Source organism: Microcaecilia unicolor, chromosome 3, assembly GCF_901765095.1.
Source record: "Microcaecilia unicolor chromosome 3, aMicUni1.1, whole genome shotgun sequence".
In the NCBI taxonomy this organism is placed as follows: Eukaryota; Metazoa; Chordata; class Amphibia; order Gymnophiona; family Siphonopidae; genus Microcaecilia; species Microcaecilia unicolor.
The window spans coordinates 296,335,198-296,350,883 of NC_044033.1; the positions used below are offsets into that span (position 1 = coordinate 296,335,198).

The following is a 15,686-nucleotide window of genomic DNA, read 5'->3' on the forward strand; positions in this document are numbered from 1 at the left end:
CCACAGACTCCATGTGCAGAACAGGAATAAGGTGCATTGGCAAAGCCACGGGGAATGTGGCTGGATTAGTACCAAAATTGTAGGGGGTACCAAAGGGCAGGCCTGAGGGGCACTGTTAGATCAGGGGGGGGGGGATCTCCTAGCCCTGCAGCAGAAACAAAGTTGGTAAGAAAATTCAGTGTAGGCTCTGCAATCCATCGTGTGCCCACAGGCCTAGTGGTGTCCCAAACCATCAAACAGATTTCCATGGTGACAAAGTCCGTGAGGGAAGAAAGGGCAGGCCTGTTTCAGGACCTGTATCTGTGCAGCAGCTCGCAGGCATCACAATGAATTTTCTTAAGAGTTGCTACTCTACACAACAAGCAGCGATGGCCTGGCTGGTGGCAGTGGAGCCCCGGGCCAGCAGCTGAGAAAATCTAATGCTATAGTACTGGAACAGCAGAAGGGGCTGCAAATCAAAAGTGAGGTGTAATTCCAAATCTTATTTTCTTGTGTTCTTTGGGCATATTACTTCCCAGTGTGGAGTCCTGAGACAGGCCTGGATTGAAGTAAAGATCAAAACATTCAGCAAACTTCTCAAATGCCCTTTCAAGCCAGCTCCTGGATTCAGATTCTCACTAAAAATAGACCTGAATCAAATTCTTTGTTTAAGGGTTTGGAAAACAAGTGTCCCTTTGATGCTGGATCCTCAGGCAGCACTGCTATATGAGCAGGAAGTTACAGACACATATGCACACACAGTCACATAGACTCTGGCATGACCACACAAACATACAACCACACTAGACTGTCAGCCATACACACACTCCCCGCTAACACTCAGCTGGGGACACAACTGCAACCACTGGAAGCTGCCACCACCGCTGGCTGCAGGTTCAGGAGAAATCTCACCCCAAGAGACACCTCTCATTTCCTGAATATTACAATCAAACTCCAGTCCATTAGTGGCAAAACACACACACTTATACACAGACACTTGTATGTTTCAGAAAAGCATATTTATGCTTCCATGGGGGTCAAAGTGTTCTGTGCCGCCTGGCTGCTGTTGTGACTGGAACAGTTATGTGAAATCACTACAGTCTGCTCAGAAGCACTGTTTATACAGCCGCTTTCCCTCTCTCGGGTGTCACATCACAAGCTCACTGCTGCCTCTCCCTGCGATATTAAAGGAGTGATGCTCTGTTCCCAAGGACCATGTGTGAATGAGCTGGTTTAAGCCCTATGGTTTGCGTATTACTCTGATACCAGCTCCTGGGAAATTATCCATACCTTGTGTATGCAGATGAGCCCCAGAAGAGCAAATGGCTCTGGATACAGAAGGCGAGACAGCGGTACTAAAGTTAAAGCCACCACAGAGACCAGGACATGCAAGTCTCACCTTGGTCAGAGCATTGGCTGACAGCAATCTGTGAGGCCTCAAGATGAGGAGAAGGCAGCAGGCTCTGAAACCTGGCACACCAGATCATCTCAGTATTCTTTACCTCTCCCCTTCCCTTCTCTCTGCTTTAACCATATTCCTCTTGTGCTCCTCCCATCTCCATCTCTCCCCACTCTCCCCTGACCTCCAGGGTTAGTTTTACTGGGCTGCTGGCATTTGTACATACCCTGACACAGTTGGAGGCCCTCAGGCTGCTCTTCCTCCTCAAAGCCTTCAGCAGTTCCTCGATTTGTTTCTTGGGTTTCATGGCGTCTTTATAAATGTGAGAATGACCCTGAGGACGTGCACAGCCCAGGCATAAGCTTCACTGGTCTCCAGAGTCACAGACCAGTAGCAAGCTCCACTCATCTGTCCCTCACAGCAACGGAAAGGCTACGTGCAAATCCCCATATCCAGAGAGAAAGAGAGAGAAACAATATTCTGCCGTTTCCAGCACCAGCAGTTGTACTCTAGAGTAGCCTTATGGTCCCAGAACTGGTGCCTGTGTCCGGCTACACTGGGGTGCAGAAGTGTGCCTTCCAAGAAGCAGCCTTCAGCATCAGATCACCACCCATCCGTGTGAGCCAAGTGAGTCCACAGCTTGAGAACAGGGTGGTCTGAGATAGGATGTGAGTCTGGAAACAATGAGCAACTCAGAACAAAATCCCGAATTTGGAATAAGGAGACAAAGGCTTGTGCTTCCTGTAATACAAATCTTGCTTCCCTTCTACGCGTCACAGCCCTTGCCCATTACAGCGCTACCGACTAGGTCTCAGGAGACAACAGCCCCTGCACTACACAGACCAGGCAATGGCCACAGCCTGTGCCTAGCCCAGGACTGCACAGACACATGCTCGGGGCCCCAGCCCCAGCACAGTTCAGGCCTCAGGGCTGTGGGGATTGCCTGTCCCAGTGCTGTACAAGCCAGGGCCCAGGGGTCTATTGACACTGCAGCTGTGGTTCAGGGCCAAAGTACTGTTAGTACCAGAACCATAAAAGCCAAAACTCTTCAGACTAGGAGTATACAAGAGGGAAGAGCAGCAGGCTGAGAACCAACCCCCCCCCCCCCCCCCCCCCCAAAAAAACAAACAAACCCTTGAACAAGTTACTTCACTTTCCATTGCCTTGGGTGTGAATTAAATTGTGAGTCCACTTGGCCAGAGAAATAAAGGTGAGTTACACTCAGGTACAATTTAACACACACTTGGAACATTAAATCTAAAATCAAATCCAAAACACCCCTCCAGCTCTACAACCCTCTTCAGTTCCAGCGCCGGGTCTTCAGAGACAAGTGAACTTGCCATGGTCTTCCTCACCTCCCATTTGAAAGCACTCTAGAAGTTCCTGGACATGAAAACTTTTGAAGTAGGGTGTGCAACACCAGAACTGACTTGTTCCTCATGACCCGGAGTCAGATGTCAGCCAAACTATTCAAAGAGGGCTAAAGGTTTAGGATAAAGCTCACTATAAGGATCCCTAAACTCCAGGACTACATCTATCTCTGGCCAATCAATGCCTGTACTCCAGCTGTGTGCTAGGACTATATGACACCATGGGGTGAGATAGGCATTTCCTATGCATCGGCCTAGAAAAAGAACTTGCCACTCAGAAATGAGAGAACTGGCTCTGAGCCCTTGGATTCTGCAGGGCTGGGTTCTACCTTTCCAGATGAGACGAGCTGCAACCACCTAACTTTCCTTTAATGAGGCAATTGCCTGGAATGGAACTCAGCCCCACTTATTCACTGGACAGACATCCAAAGAGAGAGGCAGCCAAGGAGCCCTGAGCAATTCAAGCACAGAACAGTAGGGAATGGCCACTGAAGATAATTAAAGGCAACAGCCAGGGGAGAGGACAAATAGCAAGTGAGAGCAAATCATTGCGCATATCCCTGGCCTCCATACTCTGTAAAGGAGTTTCCTTCACTGGCCTCATGCATCTGGTAGAATGGGGTCAGAGGATATCTAATCCTTGCTCAATCTCCTCCCTCTCAGTTCCTTCTGCCCCACTGACCTGCTGCAATCTGCACATGCCAATGGACAAACACATTAAAATGAAGAAATTAAAGGGAGTGTGGGAAGAGCCTGCCCCCAGCAGCAGGAGGTCAGCATACTGTACTGGAAAATCACAGGGTCACAGCTATTGCATAACAGCAGCAGAGTTGCTGGATTTAGGGCCCATGACTGCAGGATTATGGAATGAGTCCTGGTGCATGGCCCGTGGCTCCAGCCGAGACTTTCACTGCTGTGACAGAACTAAAGTAAGGGAGGGGGGGGGGAGCCAATATAAAACAGGGGAAATGATCTCTGGGTAGATGCAAATGAAGTTATCAGGTCCCTGCCCAGATTCTGACTGAGCTGAAAACTCAAAAGACGACCAGGAAGAAACTGCCAGGTCAAAAAGAAAATCGCGGAGCATTGCATCGCCCCCAAGAAGTCTGTGTACACCAGCAAGCATTTTGCCAGGGGTCCAGCCTGGAGAGGTGATTAAATAATCTGTGTCTCTCACAGCAGCTTCAAGGGTTCAGACCCCGGTCCAAGCCGTGCAGAGCCGCGAGCAGATTCTTACTATTGGGCGTTCTCAGCCTTTCTCACTAACCTGTCCAGGGCTCGATCGCAGAGCTCACTGTGTCCTTGCACTTACCAGCGAATCCTGGCAAAATAAATGGCAAGTTAAGGAAGTGCCAGGATTTGTGCTGGAGCCCTGTAACCCACTACAGACTTCTCACCTACCAGATTCTGTTCTCTCTCAGCACTGGTGAAACAGGCTAAAACACTCACACCCCCTGCACATTACCATCCTCTCCCTGCCTCTTTCTCCTTTTATTAGCTTAAACAAAATGGTTTGGCTCGTGTTTGTTTCATGATACAGTATGGTTTTTCAGTACTGGAATATCAGCACTGAGGTGCATTGGCAGAGCTGTCGTGGTCATCAAAAGTGCTCAATACTGAACAATTATGTCCGAACCTGACTTTCCCTTTGTAACTGTCAGAAGCTGCCTGTCTAGTTAACTCCGTTCCTCTAGTTTTGTGTTTCTTTTCAACCACACCCGGTACCCATTCCACCGATCATGTCACCACACCCGTTCTACTGATCATGTTTCCTCGCCACATAATTACAACTGCAACCCATCGAAGACTATAATGTGACTACAGGTCCATATAAGTGATGACTACGTATATGAATGACACAGGCGACTGGTGTCCTCCCCATATAATTGTAACTACCACCCAGCTAAAACCACGTATGTGACGACTGTTGAATGTATGTGACATCTATGTAAAATGATGTATGTGAATACTGTTAACCGCCTTGGATAAAAGCCAGATGTAAATGTATTATATTACATTAAATCACAGCTGATGTGTCCTCTAGAAAGCAAAACATCCAGCAAGATTTATTTCATATGACATCCAACACAAAATAAATTTGAAGACCGATAAACACAAAAAACTTTCTATTATATAAAGAAGTCTGAAAAATCAAAAATGTAACTATCAAAACTAACATACAGTGTACATTATTAATAAGCCTGTATGGTGCTCAGAATAAAGTGTGAAATAATCAAGTGAACTTGCGTTCACAAGATTCAATCATCGCACCACTGTACCACTCAGGTGAAAAAATCTAGAAGCAGTAAATGATATAGTCATATGTTCATAAAAAGAAAATAAAACTTATCTGCTGCTGATGACTCAAGTCCACAAATTATTCACAAGATTACCCAGTGTCCATAAAAGCAGGGACAGTATTTCAGTACCAGATAAACAAAGCACTCCAGCAAAGTCCAAAAATAACTTGGTTCATTTCCCCAACATGAAATCATGTTTCGCCAACAGCTTCATCAGGAGGAAAATATAGAGCAATCTTAAAACATCAGCACTAAAGAGAACCTAGGAAAGCTCAGAGGCCTGCACCAGCTCATGAGCAAAAAAGTCCAGTTCACACACCCTATGTGCTTCATCCCAAACATTCTGGCTATAAAAAGAAAACTGGCTTAGTGTTCCTTAAGCAATAGCTTACCAGTACTGAAACAATGATCTCAACACAATCATTTTCCATTTATATGGCGCCATTCAATGCAATTCATTGTGCGCCCCTTCACCCCCACCAACCTATCACCATGTGACCTTGGGAAAGTCACTTAACCTCTCATGCTGCTGACGTGCTGCCAAATCTCTGCTGTACAAACTTCTAATCAGACAGCTCCTTGATCTTAACCCCACAATACAATGAATTCAGATGAACAACCCTTAACCTACAATAAACTAAAGAAATGCAGTGAAAGTAACTAACCCCTTTCTGACGCAGTCTGTGTGCTATGGATACAACTCCAACGTACATTCATTTGCAATTCACAAAATACCAGAAATTGTGGTTCAAGAAAATGTAAATCATGACAACTTAAAAACATAGAAGTTATTGAGTTAAGAGATTTTATTTGTAATCCGAAAATCACATTTTATGGACCAATGATTGTTAAGTATTGAATTTCTGAAACGATGAGACTGCACCTCATTAGCTCCCCCAGTACTGTATGAAAGTCTTTGTTTTATTAAGTATAGATTAAAGGCTGCTTATCTTAATTGGGCACATTGTGGGTAAGACTATAGATATTGTTTAGTTTACCCTTACCCCCCACCTTTCCGACTGTTGATTATGCAAACCCTGTGTCTGCTGATAAACACCCTGCTCTTCCTTCTGCTGGGAAGGGGTGACCAGCCTATGCCTTTCTCAGAACAGGCAGGGGCCGAGCAGCTGCAAACAAACGCAATTGAACTTTCACTGTGTTTACCTTGCTCATGTCTCCTGCTAGGACAGGCGCTGACGTTGAGCAGAAGCCCGGCTCCTAACCCCCCTCATTCCTGCTGCAGAGGTCTCCAGCTGTAAAACTGACACAGCCCTGCTGCTGTCACCGCTTTTACCACAGCCGGATAACCCCTCCCTCCATTGATCCTTCCCTCTGTATCCATGGGACAGGCCAAACACACTCACAGTCAAGAAAAAGGACAGCATTCAGGGAGCAGAATGCAAGAGCTTTCTGGAGATGAAACATCAGTTCCAGAGAGACTGAGGCTGGGACACTGCAGTCAGAGAATACAGAAAAGGAAAAAGAGGCAAAAACCACTTAGCCCTCCCAGTCTGCCCATTTCTGCAGGCTTACTGTACTGTTACAGCCCTTATCCTATCTGTGGTCTTCCTCTCTTTGCCTCTAGGGTCCCTTTATGTCTATCCAATGTGTACTTAAATTCTGCCACTGCTCTTATAACCTCTGCAGGAAGCCTTTAGTGCATTGCTTCTCACTCCTCTCCTGGAGGCACATCCAGCCAGATGGGGATTCAGCATTACCACAATAAATACACATAAGACAGAGCTGCCAAGTTACCCATTCCTGGAGGGAGACGTTTTGGACTGTCCTGGTTTTAAACTTACATCCCAAAGCAGTGCATTATTTATATTCCCCGATTCTACCCATTGAAATCAGAGATGTAGGTCTTATAATGTATCATGATATGATTGACAGAAAATCCTGGCCTAGCCTAAAATCTCCCTCCTGGTAGTGGGTAATTTGGCAGCTCTGCATGAAATAGATATGCATACATATATTGGAAAAGCTGCCAAGCAGAGCCATAGCGAGGGGAGCTGACACCCGGGGCGGGTCGCCGCTGCACAGCCCCCCCCCCCCGGGTGCAGCACGGCGCACCCTCCTCCCACTGGAGCGCACCCCCCCACCCCCGGAGCGCATACCTGTGGCGAGGGACGGGCAGGAGGGCCGATCCGCCCTGACTGCACGTTGCTGGGGTGTGTCGGCTCCGCGCTGATTCACTGCTCTCTCTGTCCCGGAACAGGAAGTAACCTGTTCCGGGGCAGAGAGGGCAGTGCACCAGCGCGGAGCCAACACCCCCCAGCGGCGTGCACCTGGGGCAGACCGCCCCCCGCCCCCCCCCTTCCTACGCCACTGCTGCCAAGTTACCCATTCCAGGAGGGAGACATTTTGGCCAGTCCTGGTTTTAAACTTACATCCCAAAGCAGTGTAGTATTTGTAGTCCATGATTCTATCATTGAAATCAGTGCTTCAAGTCCCATAATGCACAAGGATGAGGTTGGCAGAAATCCAGGACTGGCCAAAACGTCTCCCTCCTGGAATGGGTAACTTGGCAGCTCTGTGATTGGAGACCTATTGTATGCAAATCTCTTTCCTACAAAAAGGCCAGGATTTAGGCATAGGAACATAGCCACCTGCCTAGGGCACCAAAAGTTGAAAATGCCACAAGCCCAGGCCAAAAGAAGCCCTTCCATTGTTGCCACTTCAAAGAGGTACCACCACGGCACTTTGGCCCTGCACCCCATCCCCACTCCAGTCTCCAGGGGGCCCTCAGAGCTCCAAGCGAGGATCCCTGCCCTCATCCTCCAGTCTTACCTATGGGTGCTGAAATCTTAAATCTGGTCCTGCCTGCATTCATTATGCTAATCCTGAAAAGTCACCCATAATTGTGTGACAACACAAAAAAAAAAATAAGTAAAAATAAAATAGTCACAAAACCTTTTATTAAATTTAGATATTAGATATGTATCATATGTCAAAGAATAAAGTGGTTGCTCAAAGCATATACTAACCACAATCGCTCAACAGCAAAACACTATGCACAACTTTGTGCAAAAACACACTCAGAACCTTACTGTACCATAAATATTACACTGGGCAGACCCTAATACACCAATATACTACCCATACGGAAAATGCAGACCGTCAACAATATGAAACAAGGGTCATAATATCACAATTCTCATGTAGAGCCACAAAACACCCTTTTAGGGTGGATAGTGTTCACAACCCTCTTTTATTAACGACCATATGTAGATCCTTCAAGAGGTAGTGTGTCAGGATTTAGGCTCTACACCCTTTCTGATGTTTTGGTGCCACCTCAGTAAGGCCAACACACAATCTCTCCACTGCAAAACACTATACACAAACTTGTGCAAAAACACACTCATAACCTTACCAAACCATAACAGCACTAATTCCAAGGACAGGACGAGCTACAACCTTACGCGTGGAAAGGCAGCACTGTAATTACACCGGGCTCTAAAACACCAGTACACAACCTAGTGAAAAAAAACAAAAAGGGCTGCAAATACTACACGCTAGCATAATGCTGCATCTTGATCACACATGAAAACCACATGAATAAATTCGGCAATTTTTCCTCCATCCAAATCCAGCATTACTTCTCACTCCCCTCCCCTCCATCCATGTGCATCTACTTCCTGTCATCCCTCCCCTCCATCCATGTCAAGCATTTCTCCTCTCTCCCTTCCCCTCCATCCGTGTGCATCTCCTTCCTTTGTCTTTCCTTCCCTCCAACATTTCTTCTCTCTTCCCTGCCCTCCATCCATGTGCATCTCCTTCCTCACTTCCCTCCCCTCCATCCATCCATGTCCAACAACTCTCCATTCTCCCCTGCCCTCTCGTCCATCCATCCATATCCAGCAAATTTCCTCTCTCCCCTGCCCCCTCCATCCATCCATGTGCAGCAATTCTCCTCTCTCCCCTGCCCTTCCCTCCATCCAAGTCCAGGAACTCTCCATTCTCCCCTGCCATCTCCTCCATACACCCATATCCTGCAAATTTCCTCTCTTCCCTGCCCCCATTCATCCATCCATGTCCAGCAATTCTCCATTCTCCCCTGCCCTCTCCTCCATCCATCCATATCCAGCAAATTTCCTCTCTCCCCTGCTCCCTCCATCCATCCATGTCCAGCAATTCTTCTCTCTCCCCTGCCCTCCCCGCCATCCATGGCCAGGAACTCTCCATTCTCCCCTGCCCTCTCCTCCATCTACCCATATCCAGCAAATTTCCTCTCTCCCCTGCCCCCATTCATCCATCCATGTTCAGCAATTCTCCTCTCTCCCCTGCTCTCCCCTCTATCCATCCATGTCCAGCAACTCTCCATTCTTCCCTACCCTCTCCTCCATCCATCTCCAGCAAATTTCCTCTCTCTCCCCTGCCCCCTCCATGCATGTCCAGCAATTCTCCTCTCTCCCCTGCCCTCCCTTCCTCTCCTGTCCAGTGATCTCTTCTCTCCCCCTGGCCCCTGTCCTCCCCTTCTCTCCCCTGCCCTCCCCTCCATCCATCCATGTCCAGCAATTCTCCTCTCTCCCCTGCCCTCCCCTCCTCTCCAGTGATCTCTTCTCTCCCCCTGCCATCCCCTCCTCCCAGTGATCTCTTCTCTCCCCTGCCCTGCCCTCCCCTCCATGTCCAGCGATCTGTTCTCTCCCCCTGCCCTGCCCTCCCTCCCATCCATGTCCAGCGATTCTCCCTGCCCTCTCTCAGCTCCCCGACAGCCCTCCTCTCCATTCCTTCCTGCCCCCCCACACGTTTAACCCTCTCCATGGCAGCGACGTCAGTGAAGAAGGTGGCACTGCAGGCTCGCCTCCAGCTTCTCCCTTCCCTCTTCACACAGTGTTCCGCCCTCGCGGAAACAGGAAATGCATCATCGCAGAAGGTGGGACACTGTGTGAAGAGGGAAGGGAGAAGCTGGAGCCGGAGGCGAGCCCGCAGTGCCTTCTTCGTCACTGACATCGCTGCCACGGAAAGTAAAAGGGTCAAAACACATGCATGCGTGGGGGGGGGGGAGGGCTGCCGGTCGGGGAGCTGAGGGCGAGAAGGATGGGAGGGACCGCCAGAGAACTGCCTGGCTGCCTCCCCAAGCCTCTTATACGGGGCGCCTATGAGGGTCACAGGTAGAGCAGGTTGTCAGGATATCCCATGCAAATATAAATAGGTTTTCATGTATACTACGCCACTGTATGCAAATTTCTCTGTCACGTAAATTCCTTAACAACACTATTACTAGGGTACAATTTCATATAATAGTTGTATTCAATATAATACACTAATTCTCAACTATTGTACATTTCCCATCATCAATCTTTATTAAATTATTTCCTACTTTTATTACATTTATTAAAATTTCACTCACTATGCTGATGAGATATCTAAAATCTTTTCTCACACACACACCAAACACTATCACACATAAAGTGCACCTACACATCAAATTTCATAGAGTACTTAAATTCATGTAATTAGGAGAACAGTCCACGTCCCTCCCAGCTGTTGGTTAAAATGCTGTCAACATCCAAATATTTCTCGCTTTGGTCAAAAGTCATTAGATTCCATGCAATAGGGATTTCACTTAATTCAATAGGGATTTCACTTAATTCAATCTTCAATGCTCCAGTCCGATCGGAGCTATCACATAATTACTCACAGTTGTTCCAAAAGCGTAAATCCTATATGACAGTATACTTGAGATCTTCTCTGTATTCCAAAAGGGTAAACATGTGGCTGTTCTCCAGAATATTCCTCTCATTGATTCATACAACATAACATCTTGTTAAATCATGTTAATTTCTTCTTATATTTATTTATTTATTGCATTTGTATCCCACATTTTCCCACCTCTTTGCAGGCTCAATGTGGCTTACAATACATCATGAGTGGTGGAAGTATATTAGAAGATATACAATTAGTGTACAGAAGGATTTTGTGCAACATGAAAATGATAAAAACATGATATTAGTATAACAAGCAGAAATTGTACGACAGTTCTGTCTATGTGTGGAGGAGTTTTGTATATTCACATTGGTTGATCTTTGTGGTAAGCCTTGTTAAAGAGATGGGCCTTCAGTAGTTTGCGGAAGTTCATTAGTTCGTAGATCGTTTTTAAGTTGCGCAGCAGTGCATTCCATAATTGTGTGCTTAAGTAGGTAAAGGTTGATGTGTGCATTAATTTGTATTTTAGACCTTTGCAGTTAGGGAAGTGCAGATTAAGGAATGTGTGGGATGATCTTTTGGCATTCCTGGCATTTTGGCATTATTGTAACACACGCTAAGTTTTCACGCACTGTAATTCAACACGTACGTGTTTTGCTCATAGAGTGTTTTCAGGGGTCAGTATCTCTAAATAAAACAGCAATAGCACCTTAAGTGTTACTATATTTCCTTGCACAATTTATCATCCTTTTTAATAATGGCTTGTGGACTTTTCTTTTAGGAAGCTATCCAAAACTTTTTTAAACCCCACTAACCTAACTGCTTTTACTATATATTTTTTAAACCCCACTAAGCTAACTGTTTTTACTACATTCTCTGGCAACAAATTCCAGAGTTTAATTACACGTTGAGTGAAGAAATATTTTCTCCAATTTCTTTTAAATTTACTATTTTGTAGATTCATTGCATGCCCCCTAGTCCTAGTATTTTTGGAAACAGTAAACAAGCAATTCACATCTAGCCGTTCCACTCAACTCATTATTTTATAGACCTCTATCATATCTCCCCTCAGCCGTCTTTTCTCCAAGGTGAAGAACCCTAGCTGCTTTAGTTTTTCTTCAAAGGGAAGTCGTCCCATCCCCTTTATCATTTTCGTCACCCTTCTCTGTACCTTTTCTAATTCCACTACAGTCCTAGAGCCCTCCTTCTCCTCGAAAAAAAATCAGCCTGCTTGCTATTGTCATGATTTTAAATTGCACATCACTGTATCAACACTCCTTAAGGCCCATTTTATAACAGGGTGCCCAAAAATGACTGCCCAAAGTTGTATCTGTTCTGAGGCAGGAGTAACTCTGTGCACATATGCTGGGAAGAATTGACACACACTTAAAAGATCACAGCTCCACTCCAGCCATTCTCCACCCCCAGAACATGTGCATAGGACATAAAGAGGTTCTATCCACCCCCCCCCCCCCCCCCCATTAATGTTGCTTTCAAACATTAAGCCCAGCGCTTCAAGTTGTACCCAGATATTCAGCACAGGGCCATTCCCACTGCAGCTCCTTGCAACTCTGGGGATGTCACTTTATCATTATCTTTATTTTGTATTTACTATAGTGCTTAAACTAACATTGCAGAGTGAAGTGGTTTATAGACTAAAAACACATTATGAAAAGGAAATACAGTAATTGAACAGGAAAGTAAATATTCACACCAAGTTAAGATAATAGGAAAGTATCAGGGAAGGTGCTCAGCTCAGACCAGACCAGGTGTAATCAGTGTTCTGAGTTACTAGCAATTCGTTGCAGACCCAACCTGGTGAACTGGATTAGGAACTGGTTGAGGGACAGACGCCAGAGGGTGGTGTGGGTCTTTCTCTGCTTATTTTCGAAAAGAGATCGCCAGCCAATTTCCGACACAAATCGGGAGATGGCCGGTGATCTCCTGATCCCGGTCAAATCGGTATAATCGAAAGCCGATTTTAGCCGGCCCCAACTGCTTTTCATCGCGGAGTCGGCCAACCTTCAAGGGAGGGTACAGAAGGCGGGGTGGGGGCGGGGTGGGAGCGTGGTTACGAGATAGCCGGCTTCACCTCATAATGGAAAAAAGATGGCAGGCTCAGACAAGCATTTTGCCGGCTGCACTTGGTCCATTTATTTTTAGGTCCCCAAGTCACAAAAAAGTGCTCCAGTTGACCAGATGACCACTAGAGGGAAATGGGTATGTCCTCCCCTTACTCCCCCAGTGGTCACCAACCCCCTCCCACCCAAAAAAAATTAAAAAAAAGTTTTTTGCCAGCCTGTATGCCAGCCTGAAATGTCATACCCAGCTCCCTGACAGCTGTATGCAGGTCCCTGGAGCAGTATTTAGTGGGTACAGTGCACTTCAGGCAGGTGGACTCAGGCCCATCCCCCCCTACCTGTTCCACTTGTGATGGTTAATGTTGAGCCCTCCAAACCCCCCCAAAACCCACTGTACCCACATGTAGGTGCCCCCCTTCACCCCTTAGAGCTATGGTAATGGTGTAGAGTTGTGGGGAGTGGGGTTTGGCATGGATTTGGGGGGCTCAGTACTCAAGTTAAGGGAGCTATGCACCTGGGAGCTATTTTTTTTTTAATTTTTAGAAGTGCCCCCTAGGGTGCCCGGTTGGTGTCCTGGCATGTAAGGGGGGCCAGTGCACTACAAATGTTGGCTCCTCCCACGACCAAATGCCTTGCATTTCGCCGGGTTTGAGATGGCCGGGCCCGGTTTCCATTATGGCTGAAAAATGAAGCCGGCCATCTCCTCTAAACCCGGCGACCGATTTAGCCGGCTTCAACCGTATTTCGAAAATACGGTTGGCTCCGCCCCCTTGCGGAGCCGGCCCCGAAGATGGCCGGCCATCTATTTGGCCGGCGCCGTTCGATTATGCCCCTCTATGTTACTATGTTAATTACTTTCTTGCAGTAATCAATGAAGTAGTTAACTACTTAGTTACTATCCCAGTAACCATTATGTATTGATTGATTGATTGATTGATTGGGATTTATTAACTGCCTTTATGAAGGGATTCACCCAAGGCGGTGTACAGCAGGTACAATTTAACATAAAACTTACAATTTTGTTAACAGCATAAAAATAGTAAAATAACCAAGAATAAACTAAATACAATAAATGAGGTAAACTTGAAAACAGTAAATTGAAACCTAATAATAGAATTACTGTTAAACAGTATAAAAAAAATATACACATTTAACAGCACTGGAATTCAAATACCAGATACAATTCAATGTTAGCATAATACTAATGATACACCTAATAAGCATGCATTAGAACTTTCAACTAACAAAGATATGATGCTAAAATTACTTACTTTTGAAGAGTAACTAGCAAAGCATGGACATGACATGACAGAGGATGTGGTTAGCATGAGTTGGTCAAACCTCCTTGAAATATGCATCAAGTGGCAGTTATGCAATATTCACACTGGAGTGTATATAAGATGGGTATTTTATCTCTTCACATACCATAAGGCTTTTACCATAAGTATTCTTAGATGTGGTAAAGGCAGGGCTTTTTTTGTGCCGGTACGCACCGGTACAGCGTACCAGCACCTTTTTTCTCCCCGGTGAGTCCTGCACCCTTCCTCTCATCCCTCTACTTACTACTACGTTGGACTCGGCAGCGCGAACGGTGCAGGCAGCGATTGAGAGAGGCTGGCAGCATCGGAGCTTCCCTCTGCGAGTCCTGCCTATGTTGTTTCAACTTCCTGTTTCCGCATAGGCGGGACTCGCAGAGGGCAGCTCCGATGCTGCCAGCCTCTCTCAATCGCTGCACCGTTCGCGCTGCTGAGTCCGACACTGGCAGCTTTTCTATCGCTTCGCTGGCAGGCAGTGGAGAAGAAGGACGGGCTGGGGGAAGAAGAATCGCTGGACATGGAAGAGGGGAAGGCTGGGGAGAGAGGAGAATCGCTGGACATCATGGGAGGGGAGGGCATGGAAGAGAGAATTGCTGGACATCGATGGGATGGGAGGGGAGGGCAGGGAAGAGAGAATTGCTGGACATGGATGGGAGGGGAGGGCAGGGTTAGGTGGAGACATACTGGACATGCATGGGAGGGGAGGTCAGAGAAGAGAGATTCGCTGGACATGGATGGAAGGGGAGGGCAGGGGAGAGAGGAGAATCATTGGACATGGATGAGAAGAGAGAGAAGGGGAGAGAGGAGAATCGCTGGACATGGATGGCAGGGGAGCACAGGGGACAGAGGAGAATCGCTGGACATGGGAGGGGATGGCAGGGGAGAGGGGAGAAATGCTGGACATGGATGGAGGGAAGGGAAGAGAGGAAGGAGATGGGAGGGCAGGGAAGTGAGGAGAAATGCTGGAAATGGATGGAGAGGAGAGGAGAGCAGGAGATAGAGAAGAATTGCTGGGCATGGATGGATGGAGGGGTTGGCGAGGAGAGAGGAGAAATGCTGGACTTGGATGGAGGAGAGGGGAGAGAGAATTATTGCTTTATATGGCTACAGGGGAGGGAAGAAAGGAGAAGTGCTGGACATGGATGGAGGGGAGGAAAGAAAAAAAGAAGAAGATGCACATGGATGGAGATGAGGGAAAGGGAAGAGAGAAGAAAAACTGCACATGGATGGAGAAAATAGGCAAAAGCTGGATCCACGTTATACCTCCTTCAGTCAATTCCACGAAGGAGGACCCAGTTTTTATTTATGGATGTAGGGCAAGAAATGAAGAAGAAAGGAGGAAAGTAAAGAAATAAATGAAAAGGAAGCCCTGGAAATGGAGTTAAGGGAACAGATAGAGAGCAGCAGAATCAGAGACTGGGACCAATATGGATAGAAAAACAAAGTCACCAGACAACAAAGGTAGAAAAAATCATTTTATTTTCATTTTAGTGTTTAGAATATGTCCAATTTGAGAATTTACATCTGCTGTCTTATTTTGCACTGGGTATATTGGAGCTGTAACAGCTTACAGAAATTATTTATAATGAAAA

The 15,686-nt window shown here is 46.6% G+C and overlaps 1 protein-coding gene across 3 annotated transcripts in view; it reads right to left on the reverse strand.

Annotated features, from left to right (window-relative positions):
• TNS2 (tensin 2) overlaps positions 1-15,686 on the reverse strand; it is a 336,420-nt gene that overhangs the window by 282,634 nt on the left and 38,100 nt on the right. The window contains exon 1 of one of the 3 annotated variants that reach the window (XM_030198196.1): positions 6,213-6,292. The exons of 1 other annotated variant lie outside the window; for it this stretch is intronic. In XM_030198196.1, the coding sequence (XP_030054056.1) occupies positions 6,213-6,221 (9 nt within the window). In that variant the 5' untranslated portion in view covers positions 6,222-6,292. Of the gene's footprint in view, positions 1-1,604; positions 1,728-6,212; positions 6,293-15,686 lie in introns of those variants that run through there. One more of the 3 variants, XM_030198194.1, reaches the window with a different exon arrangement.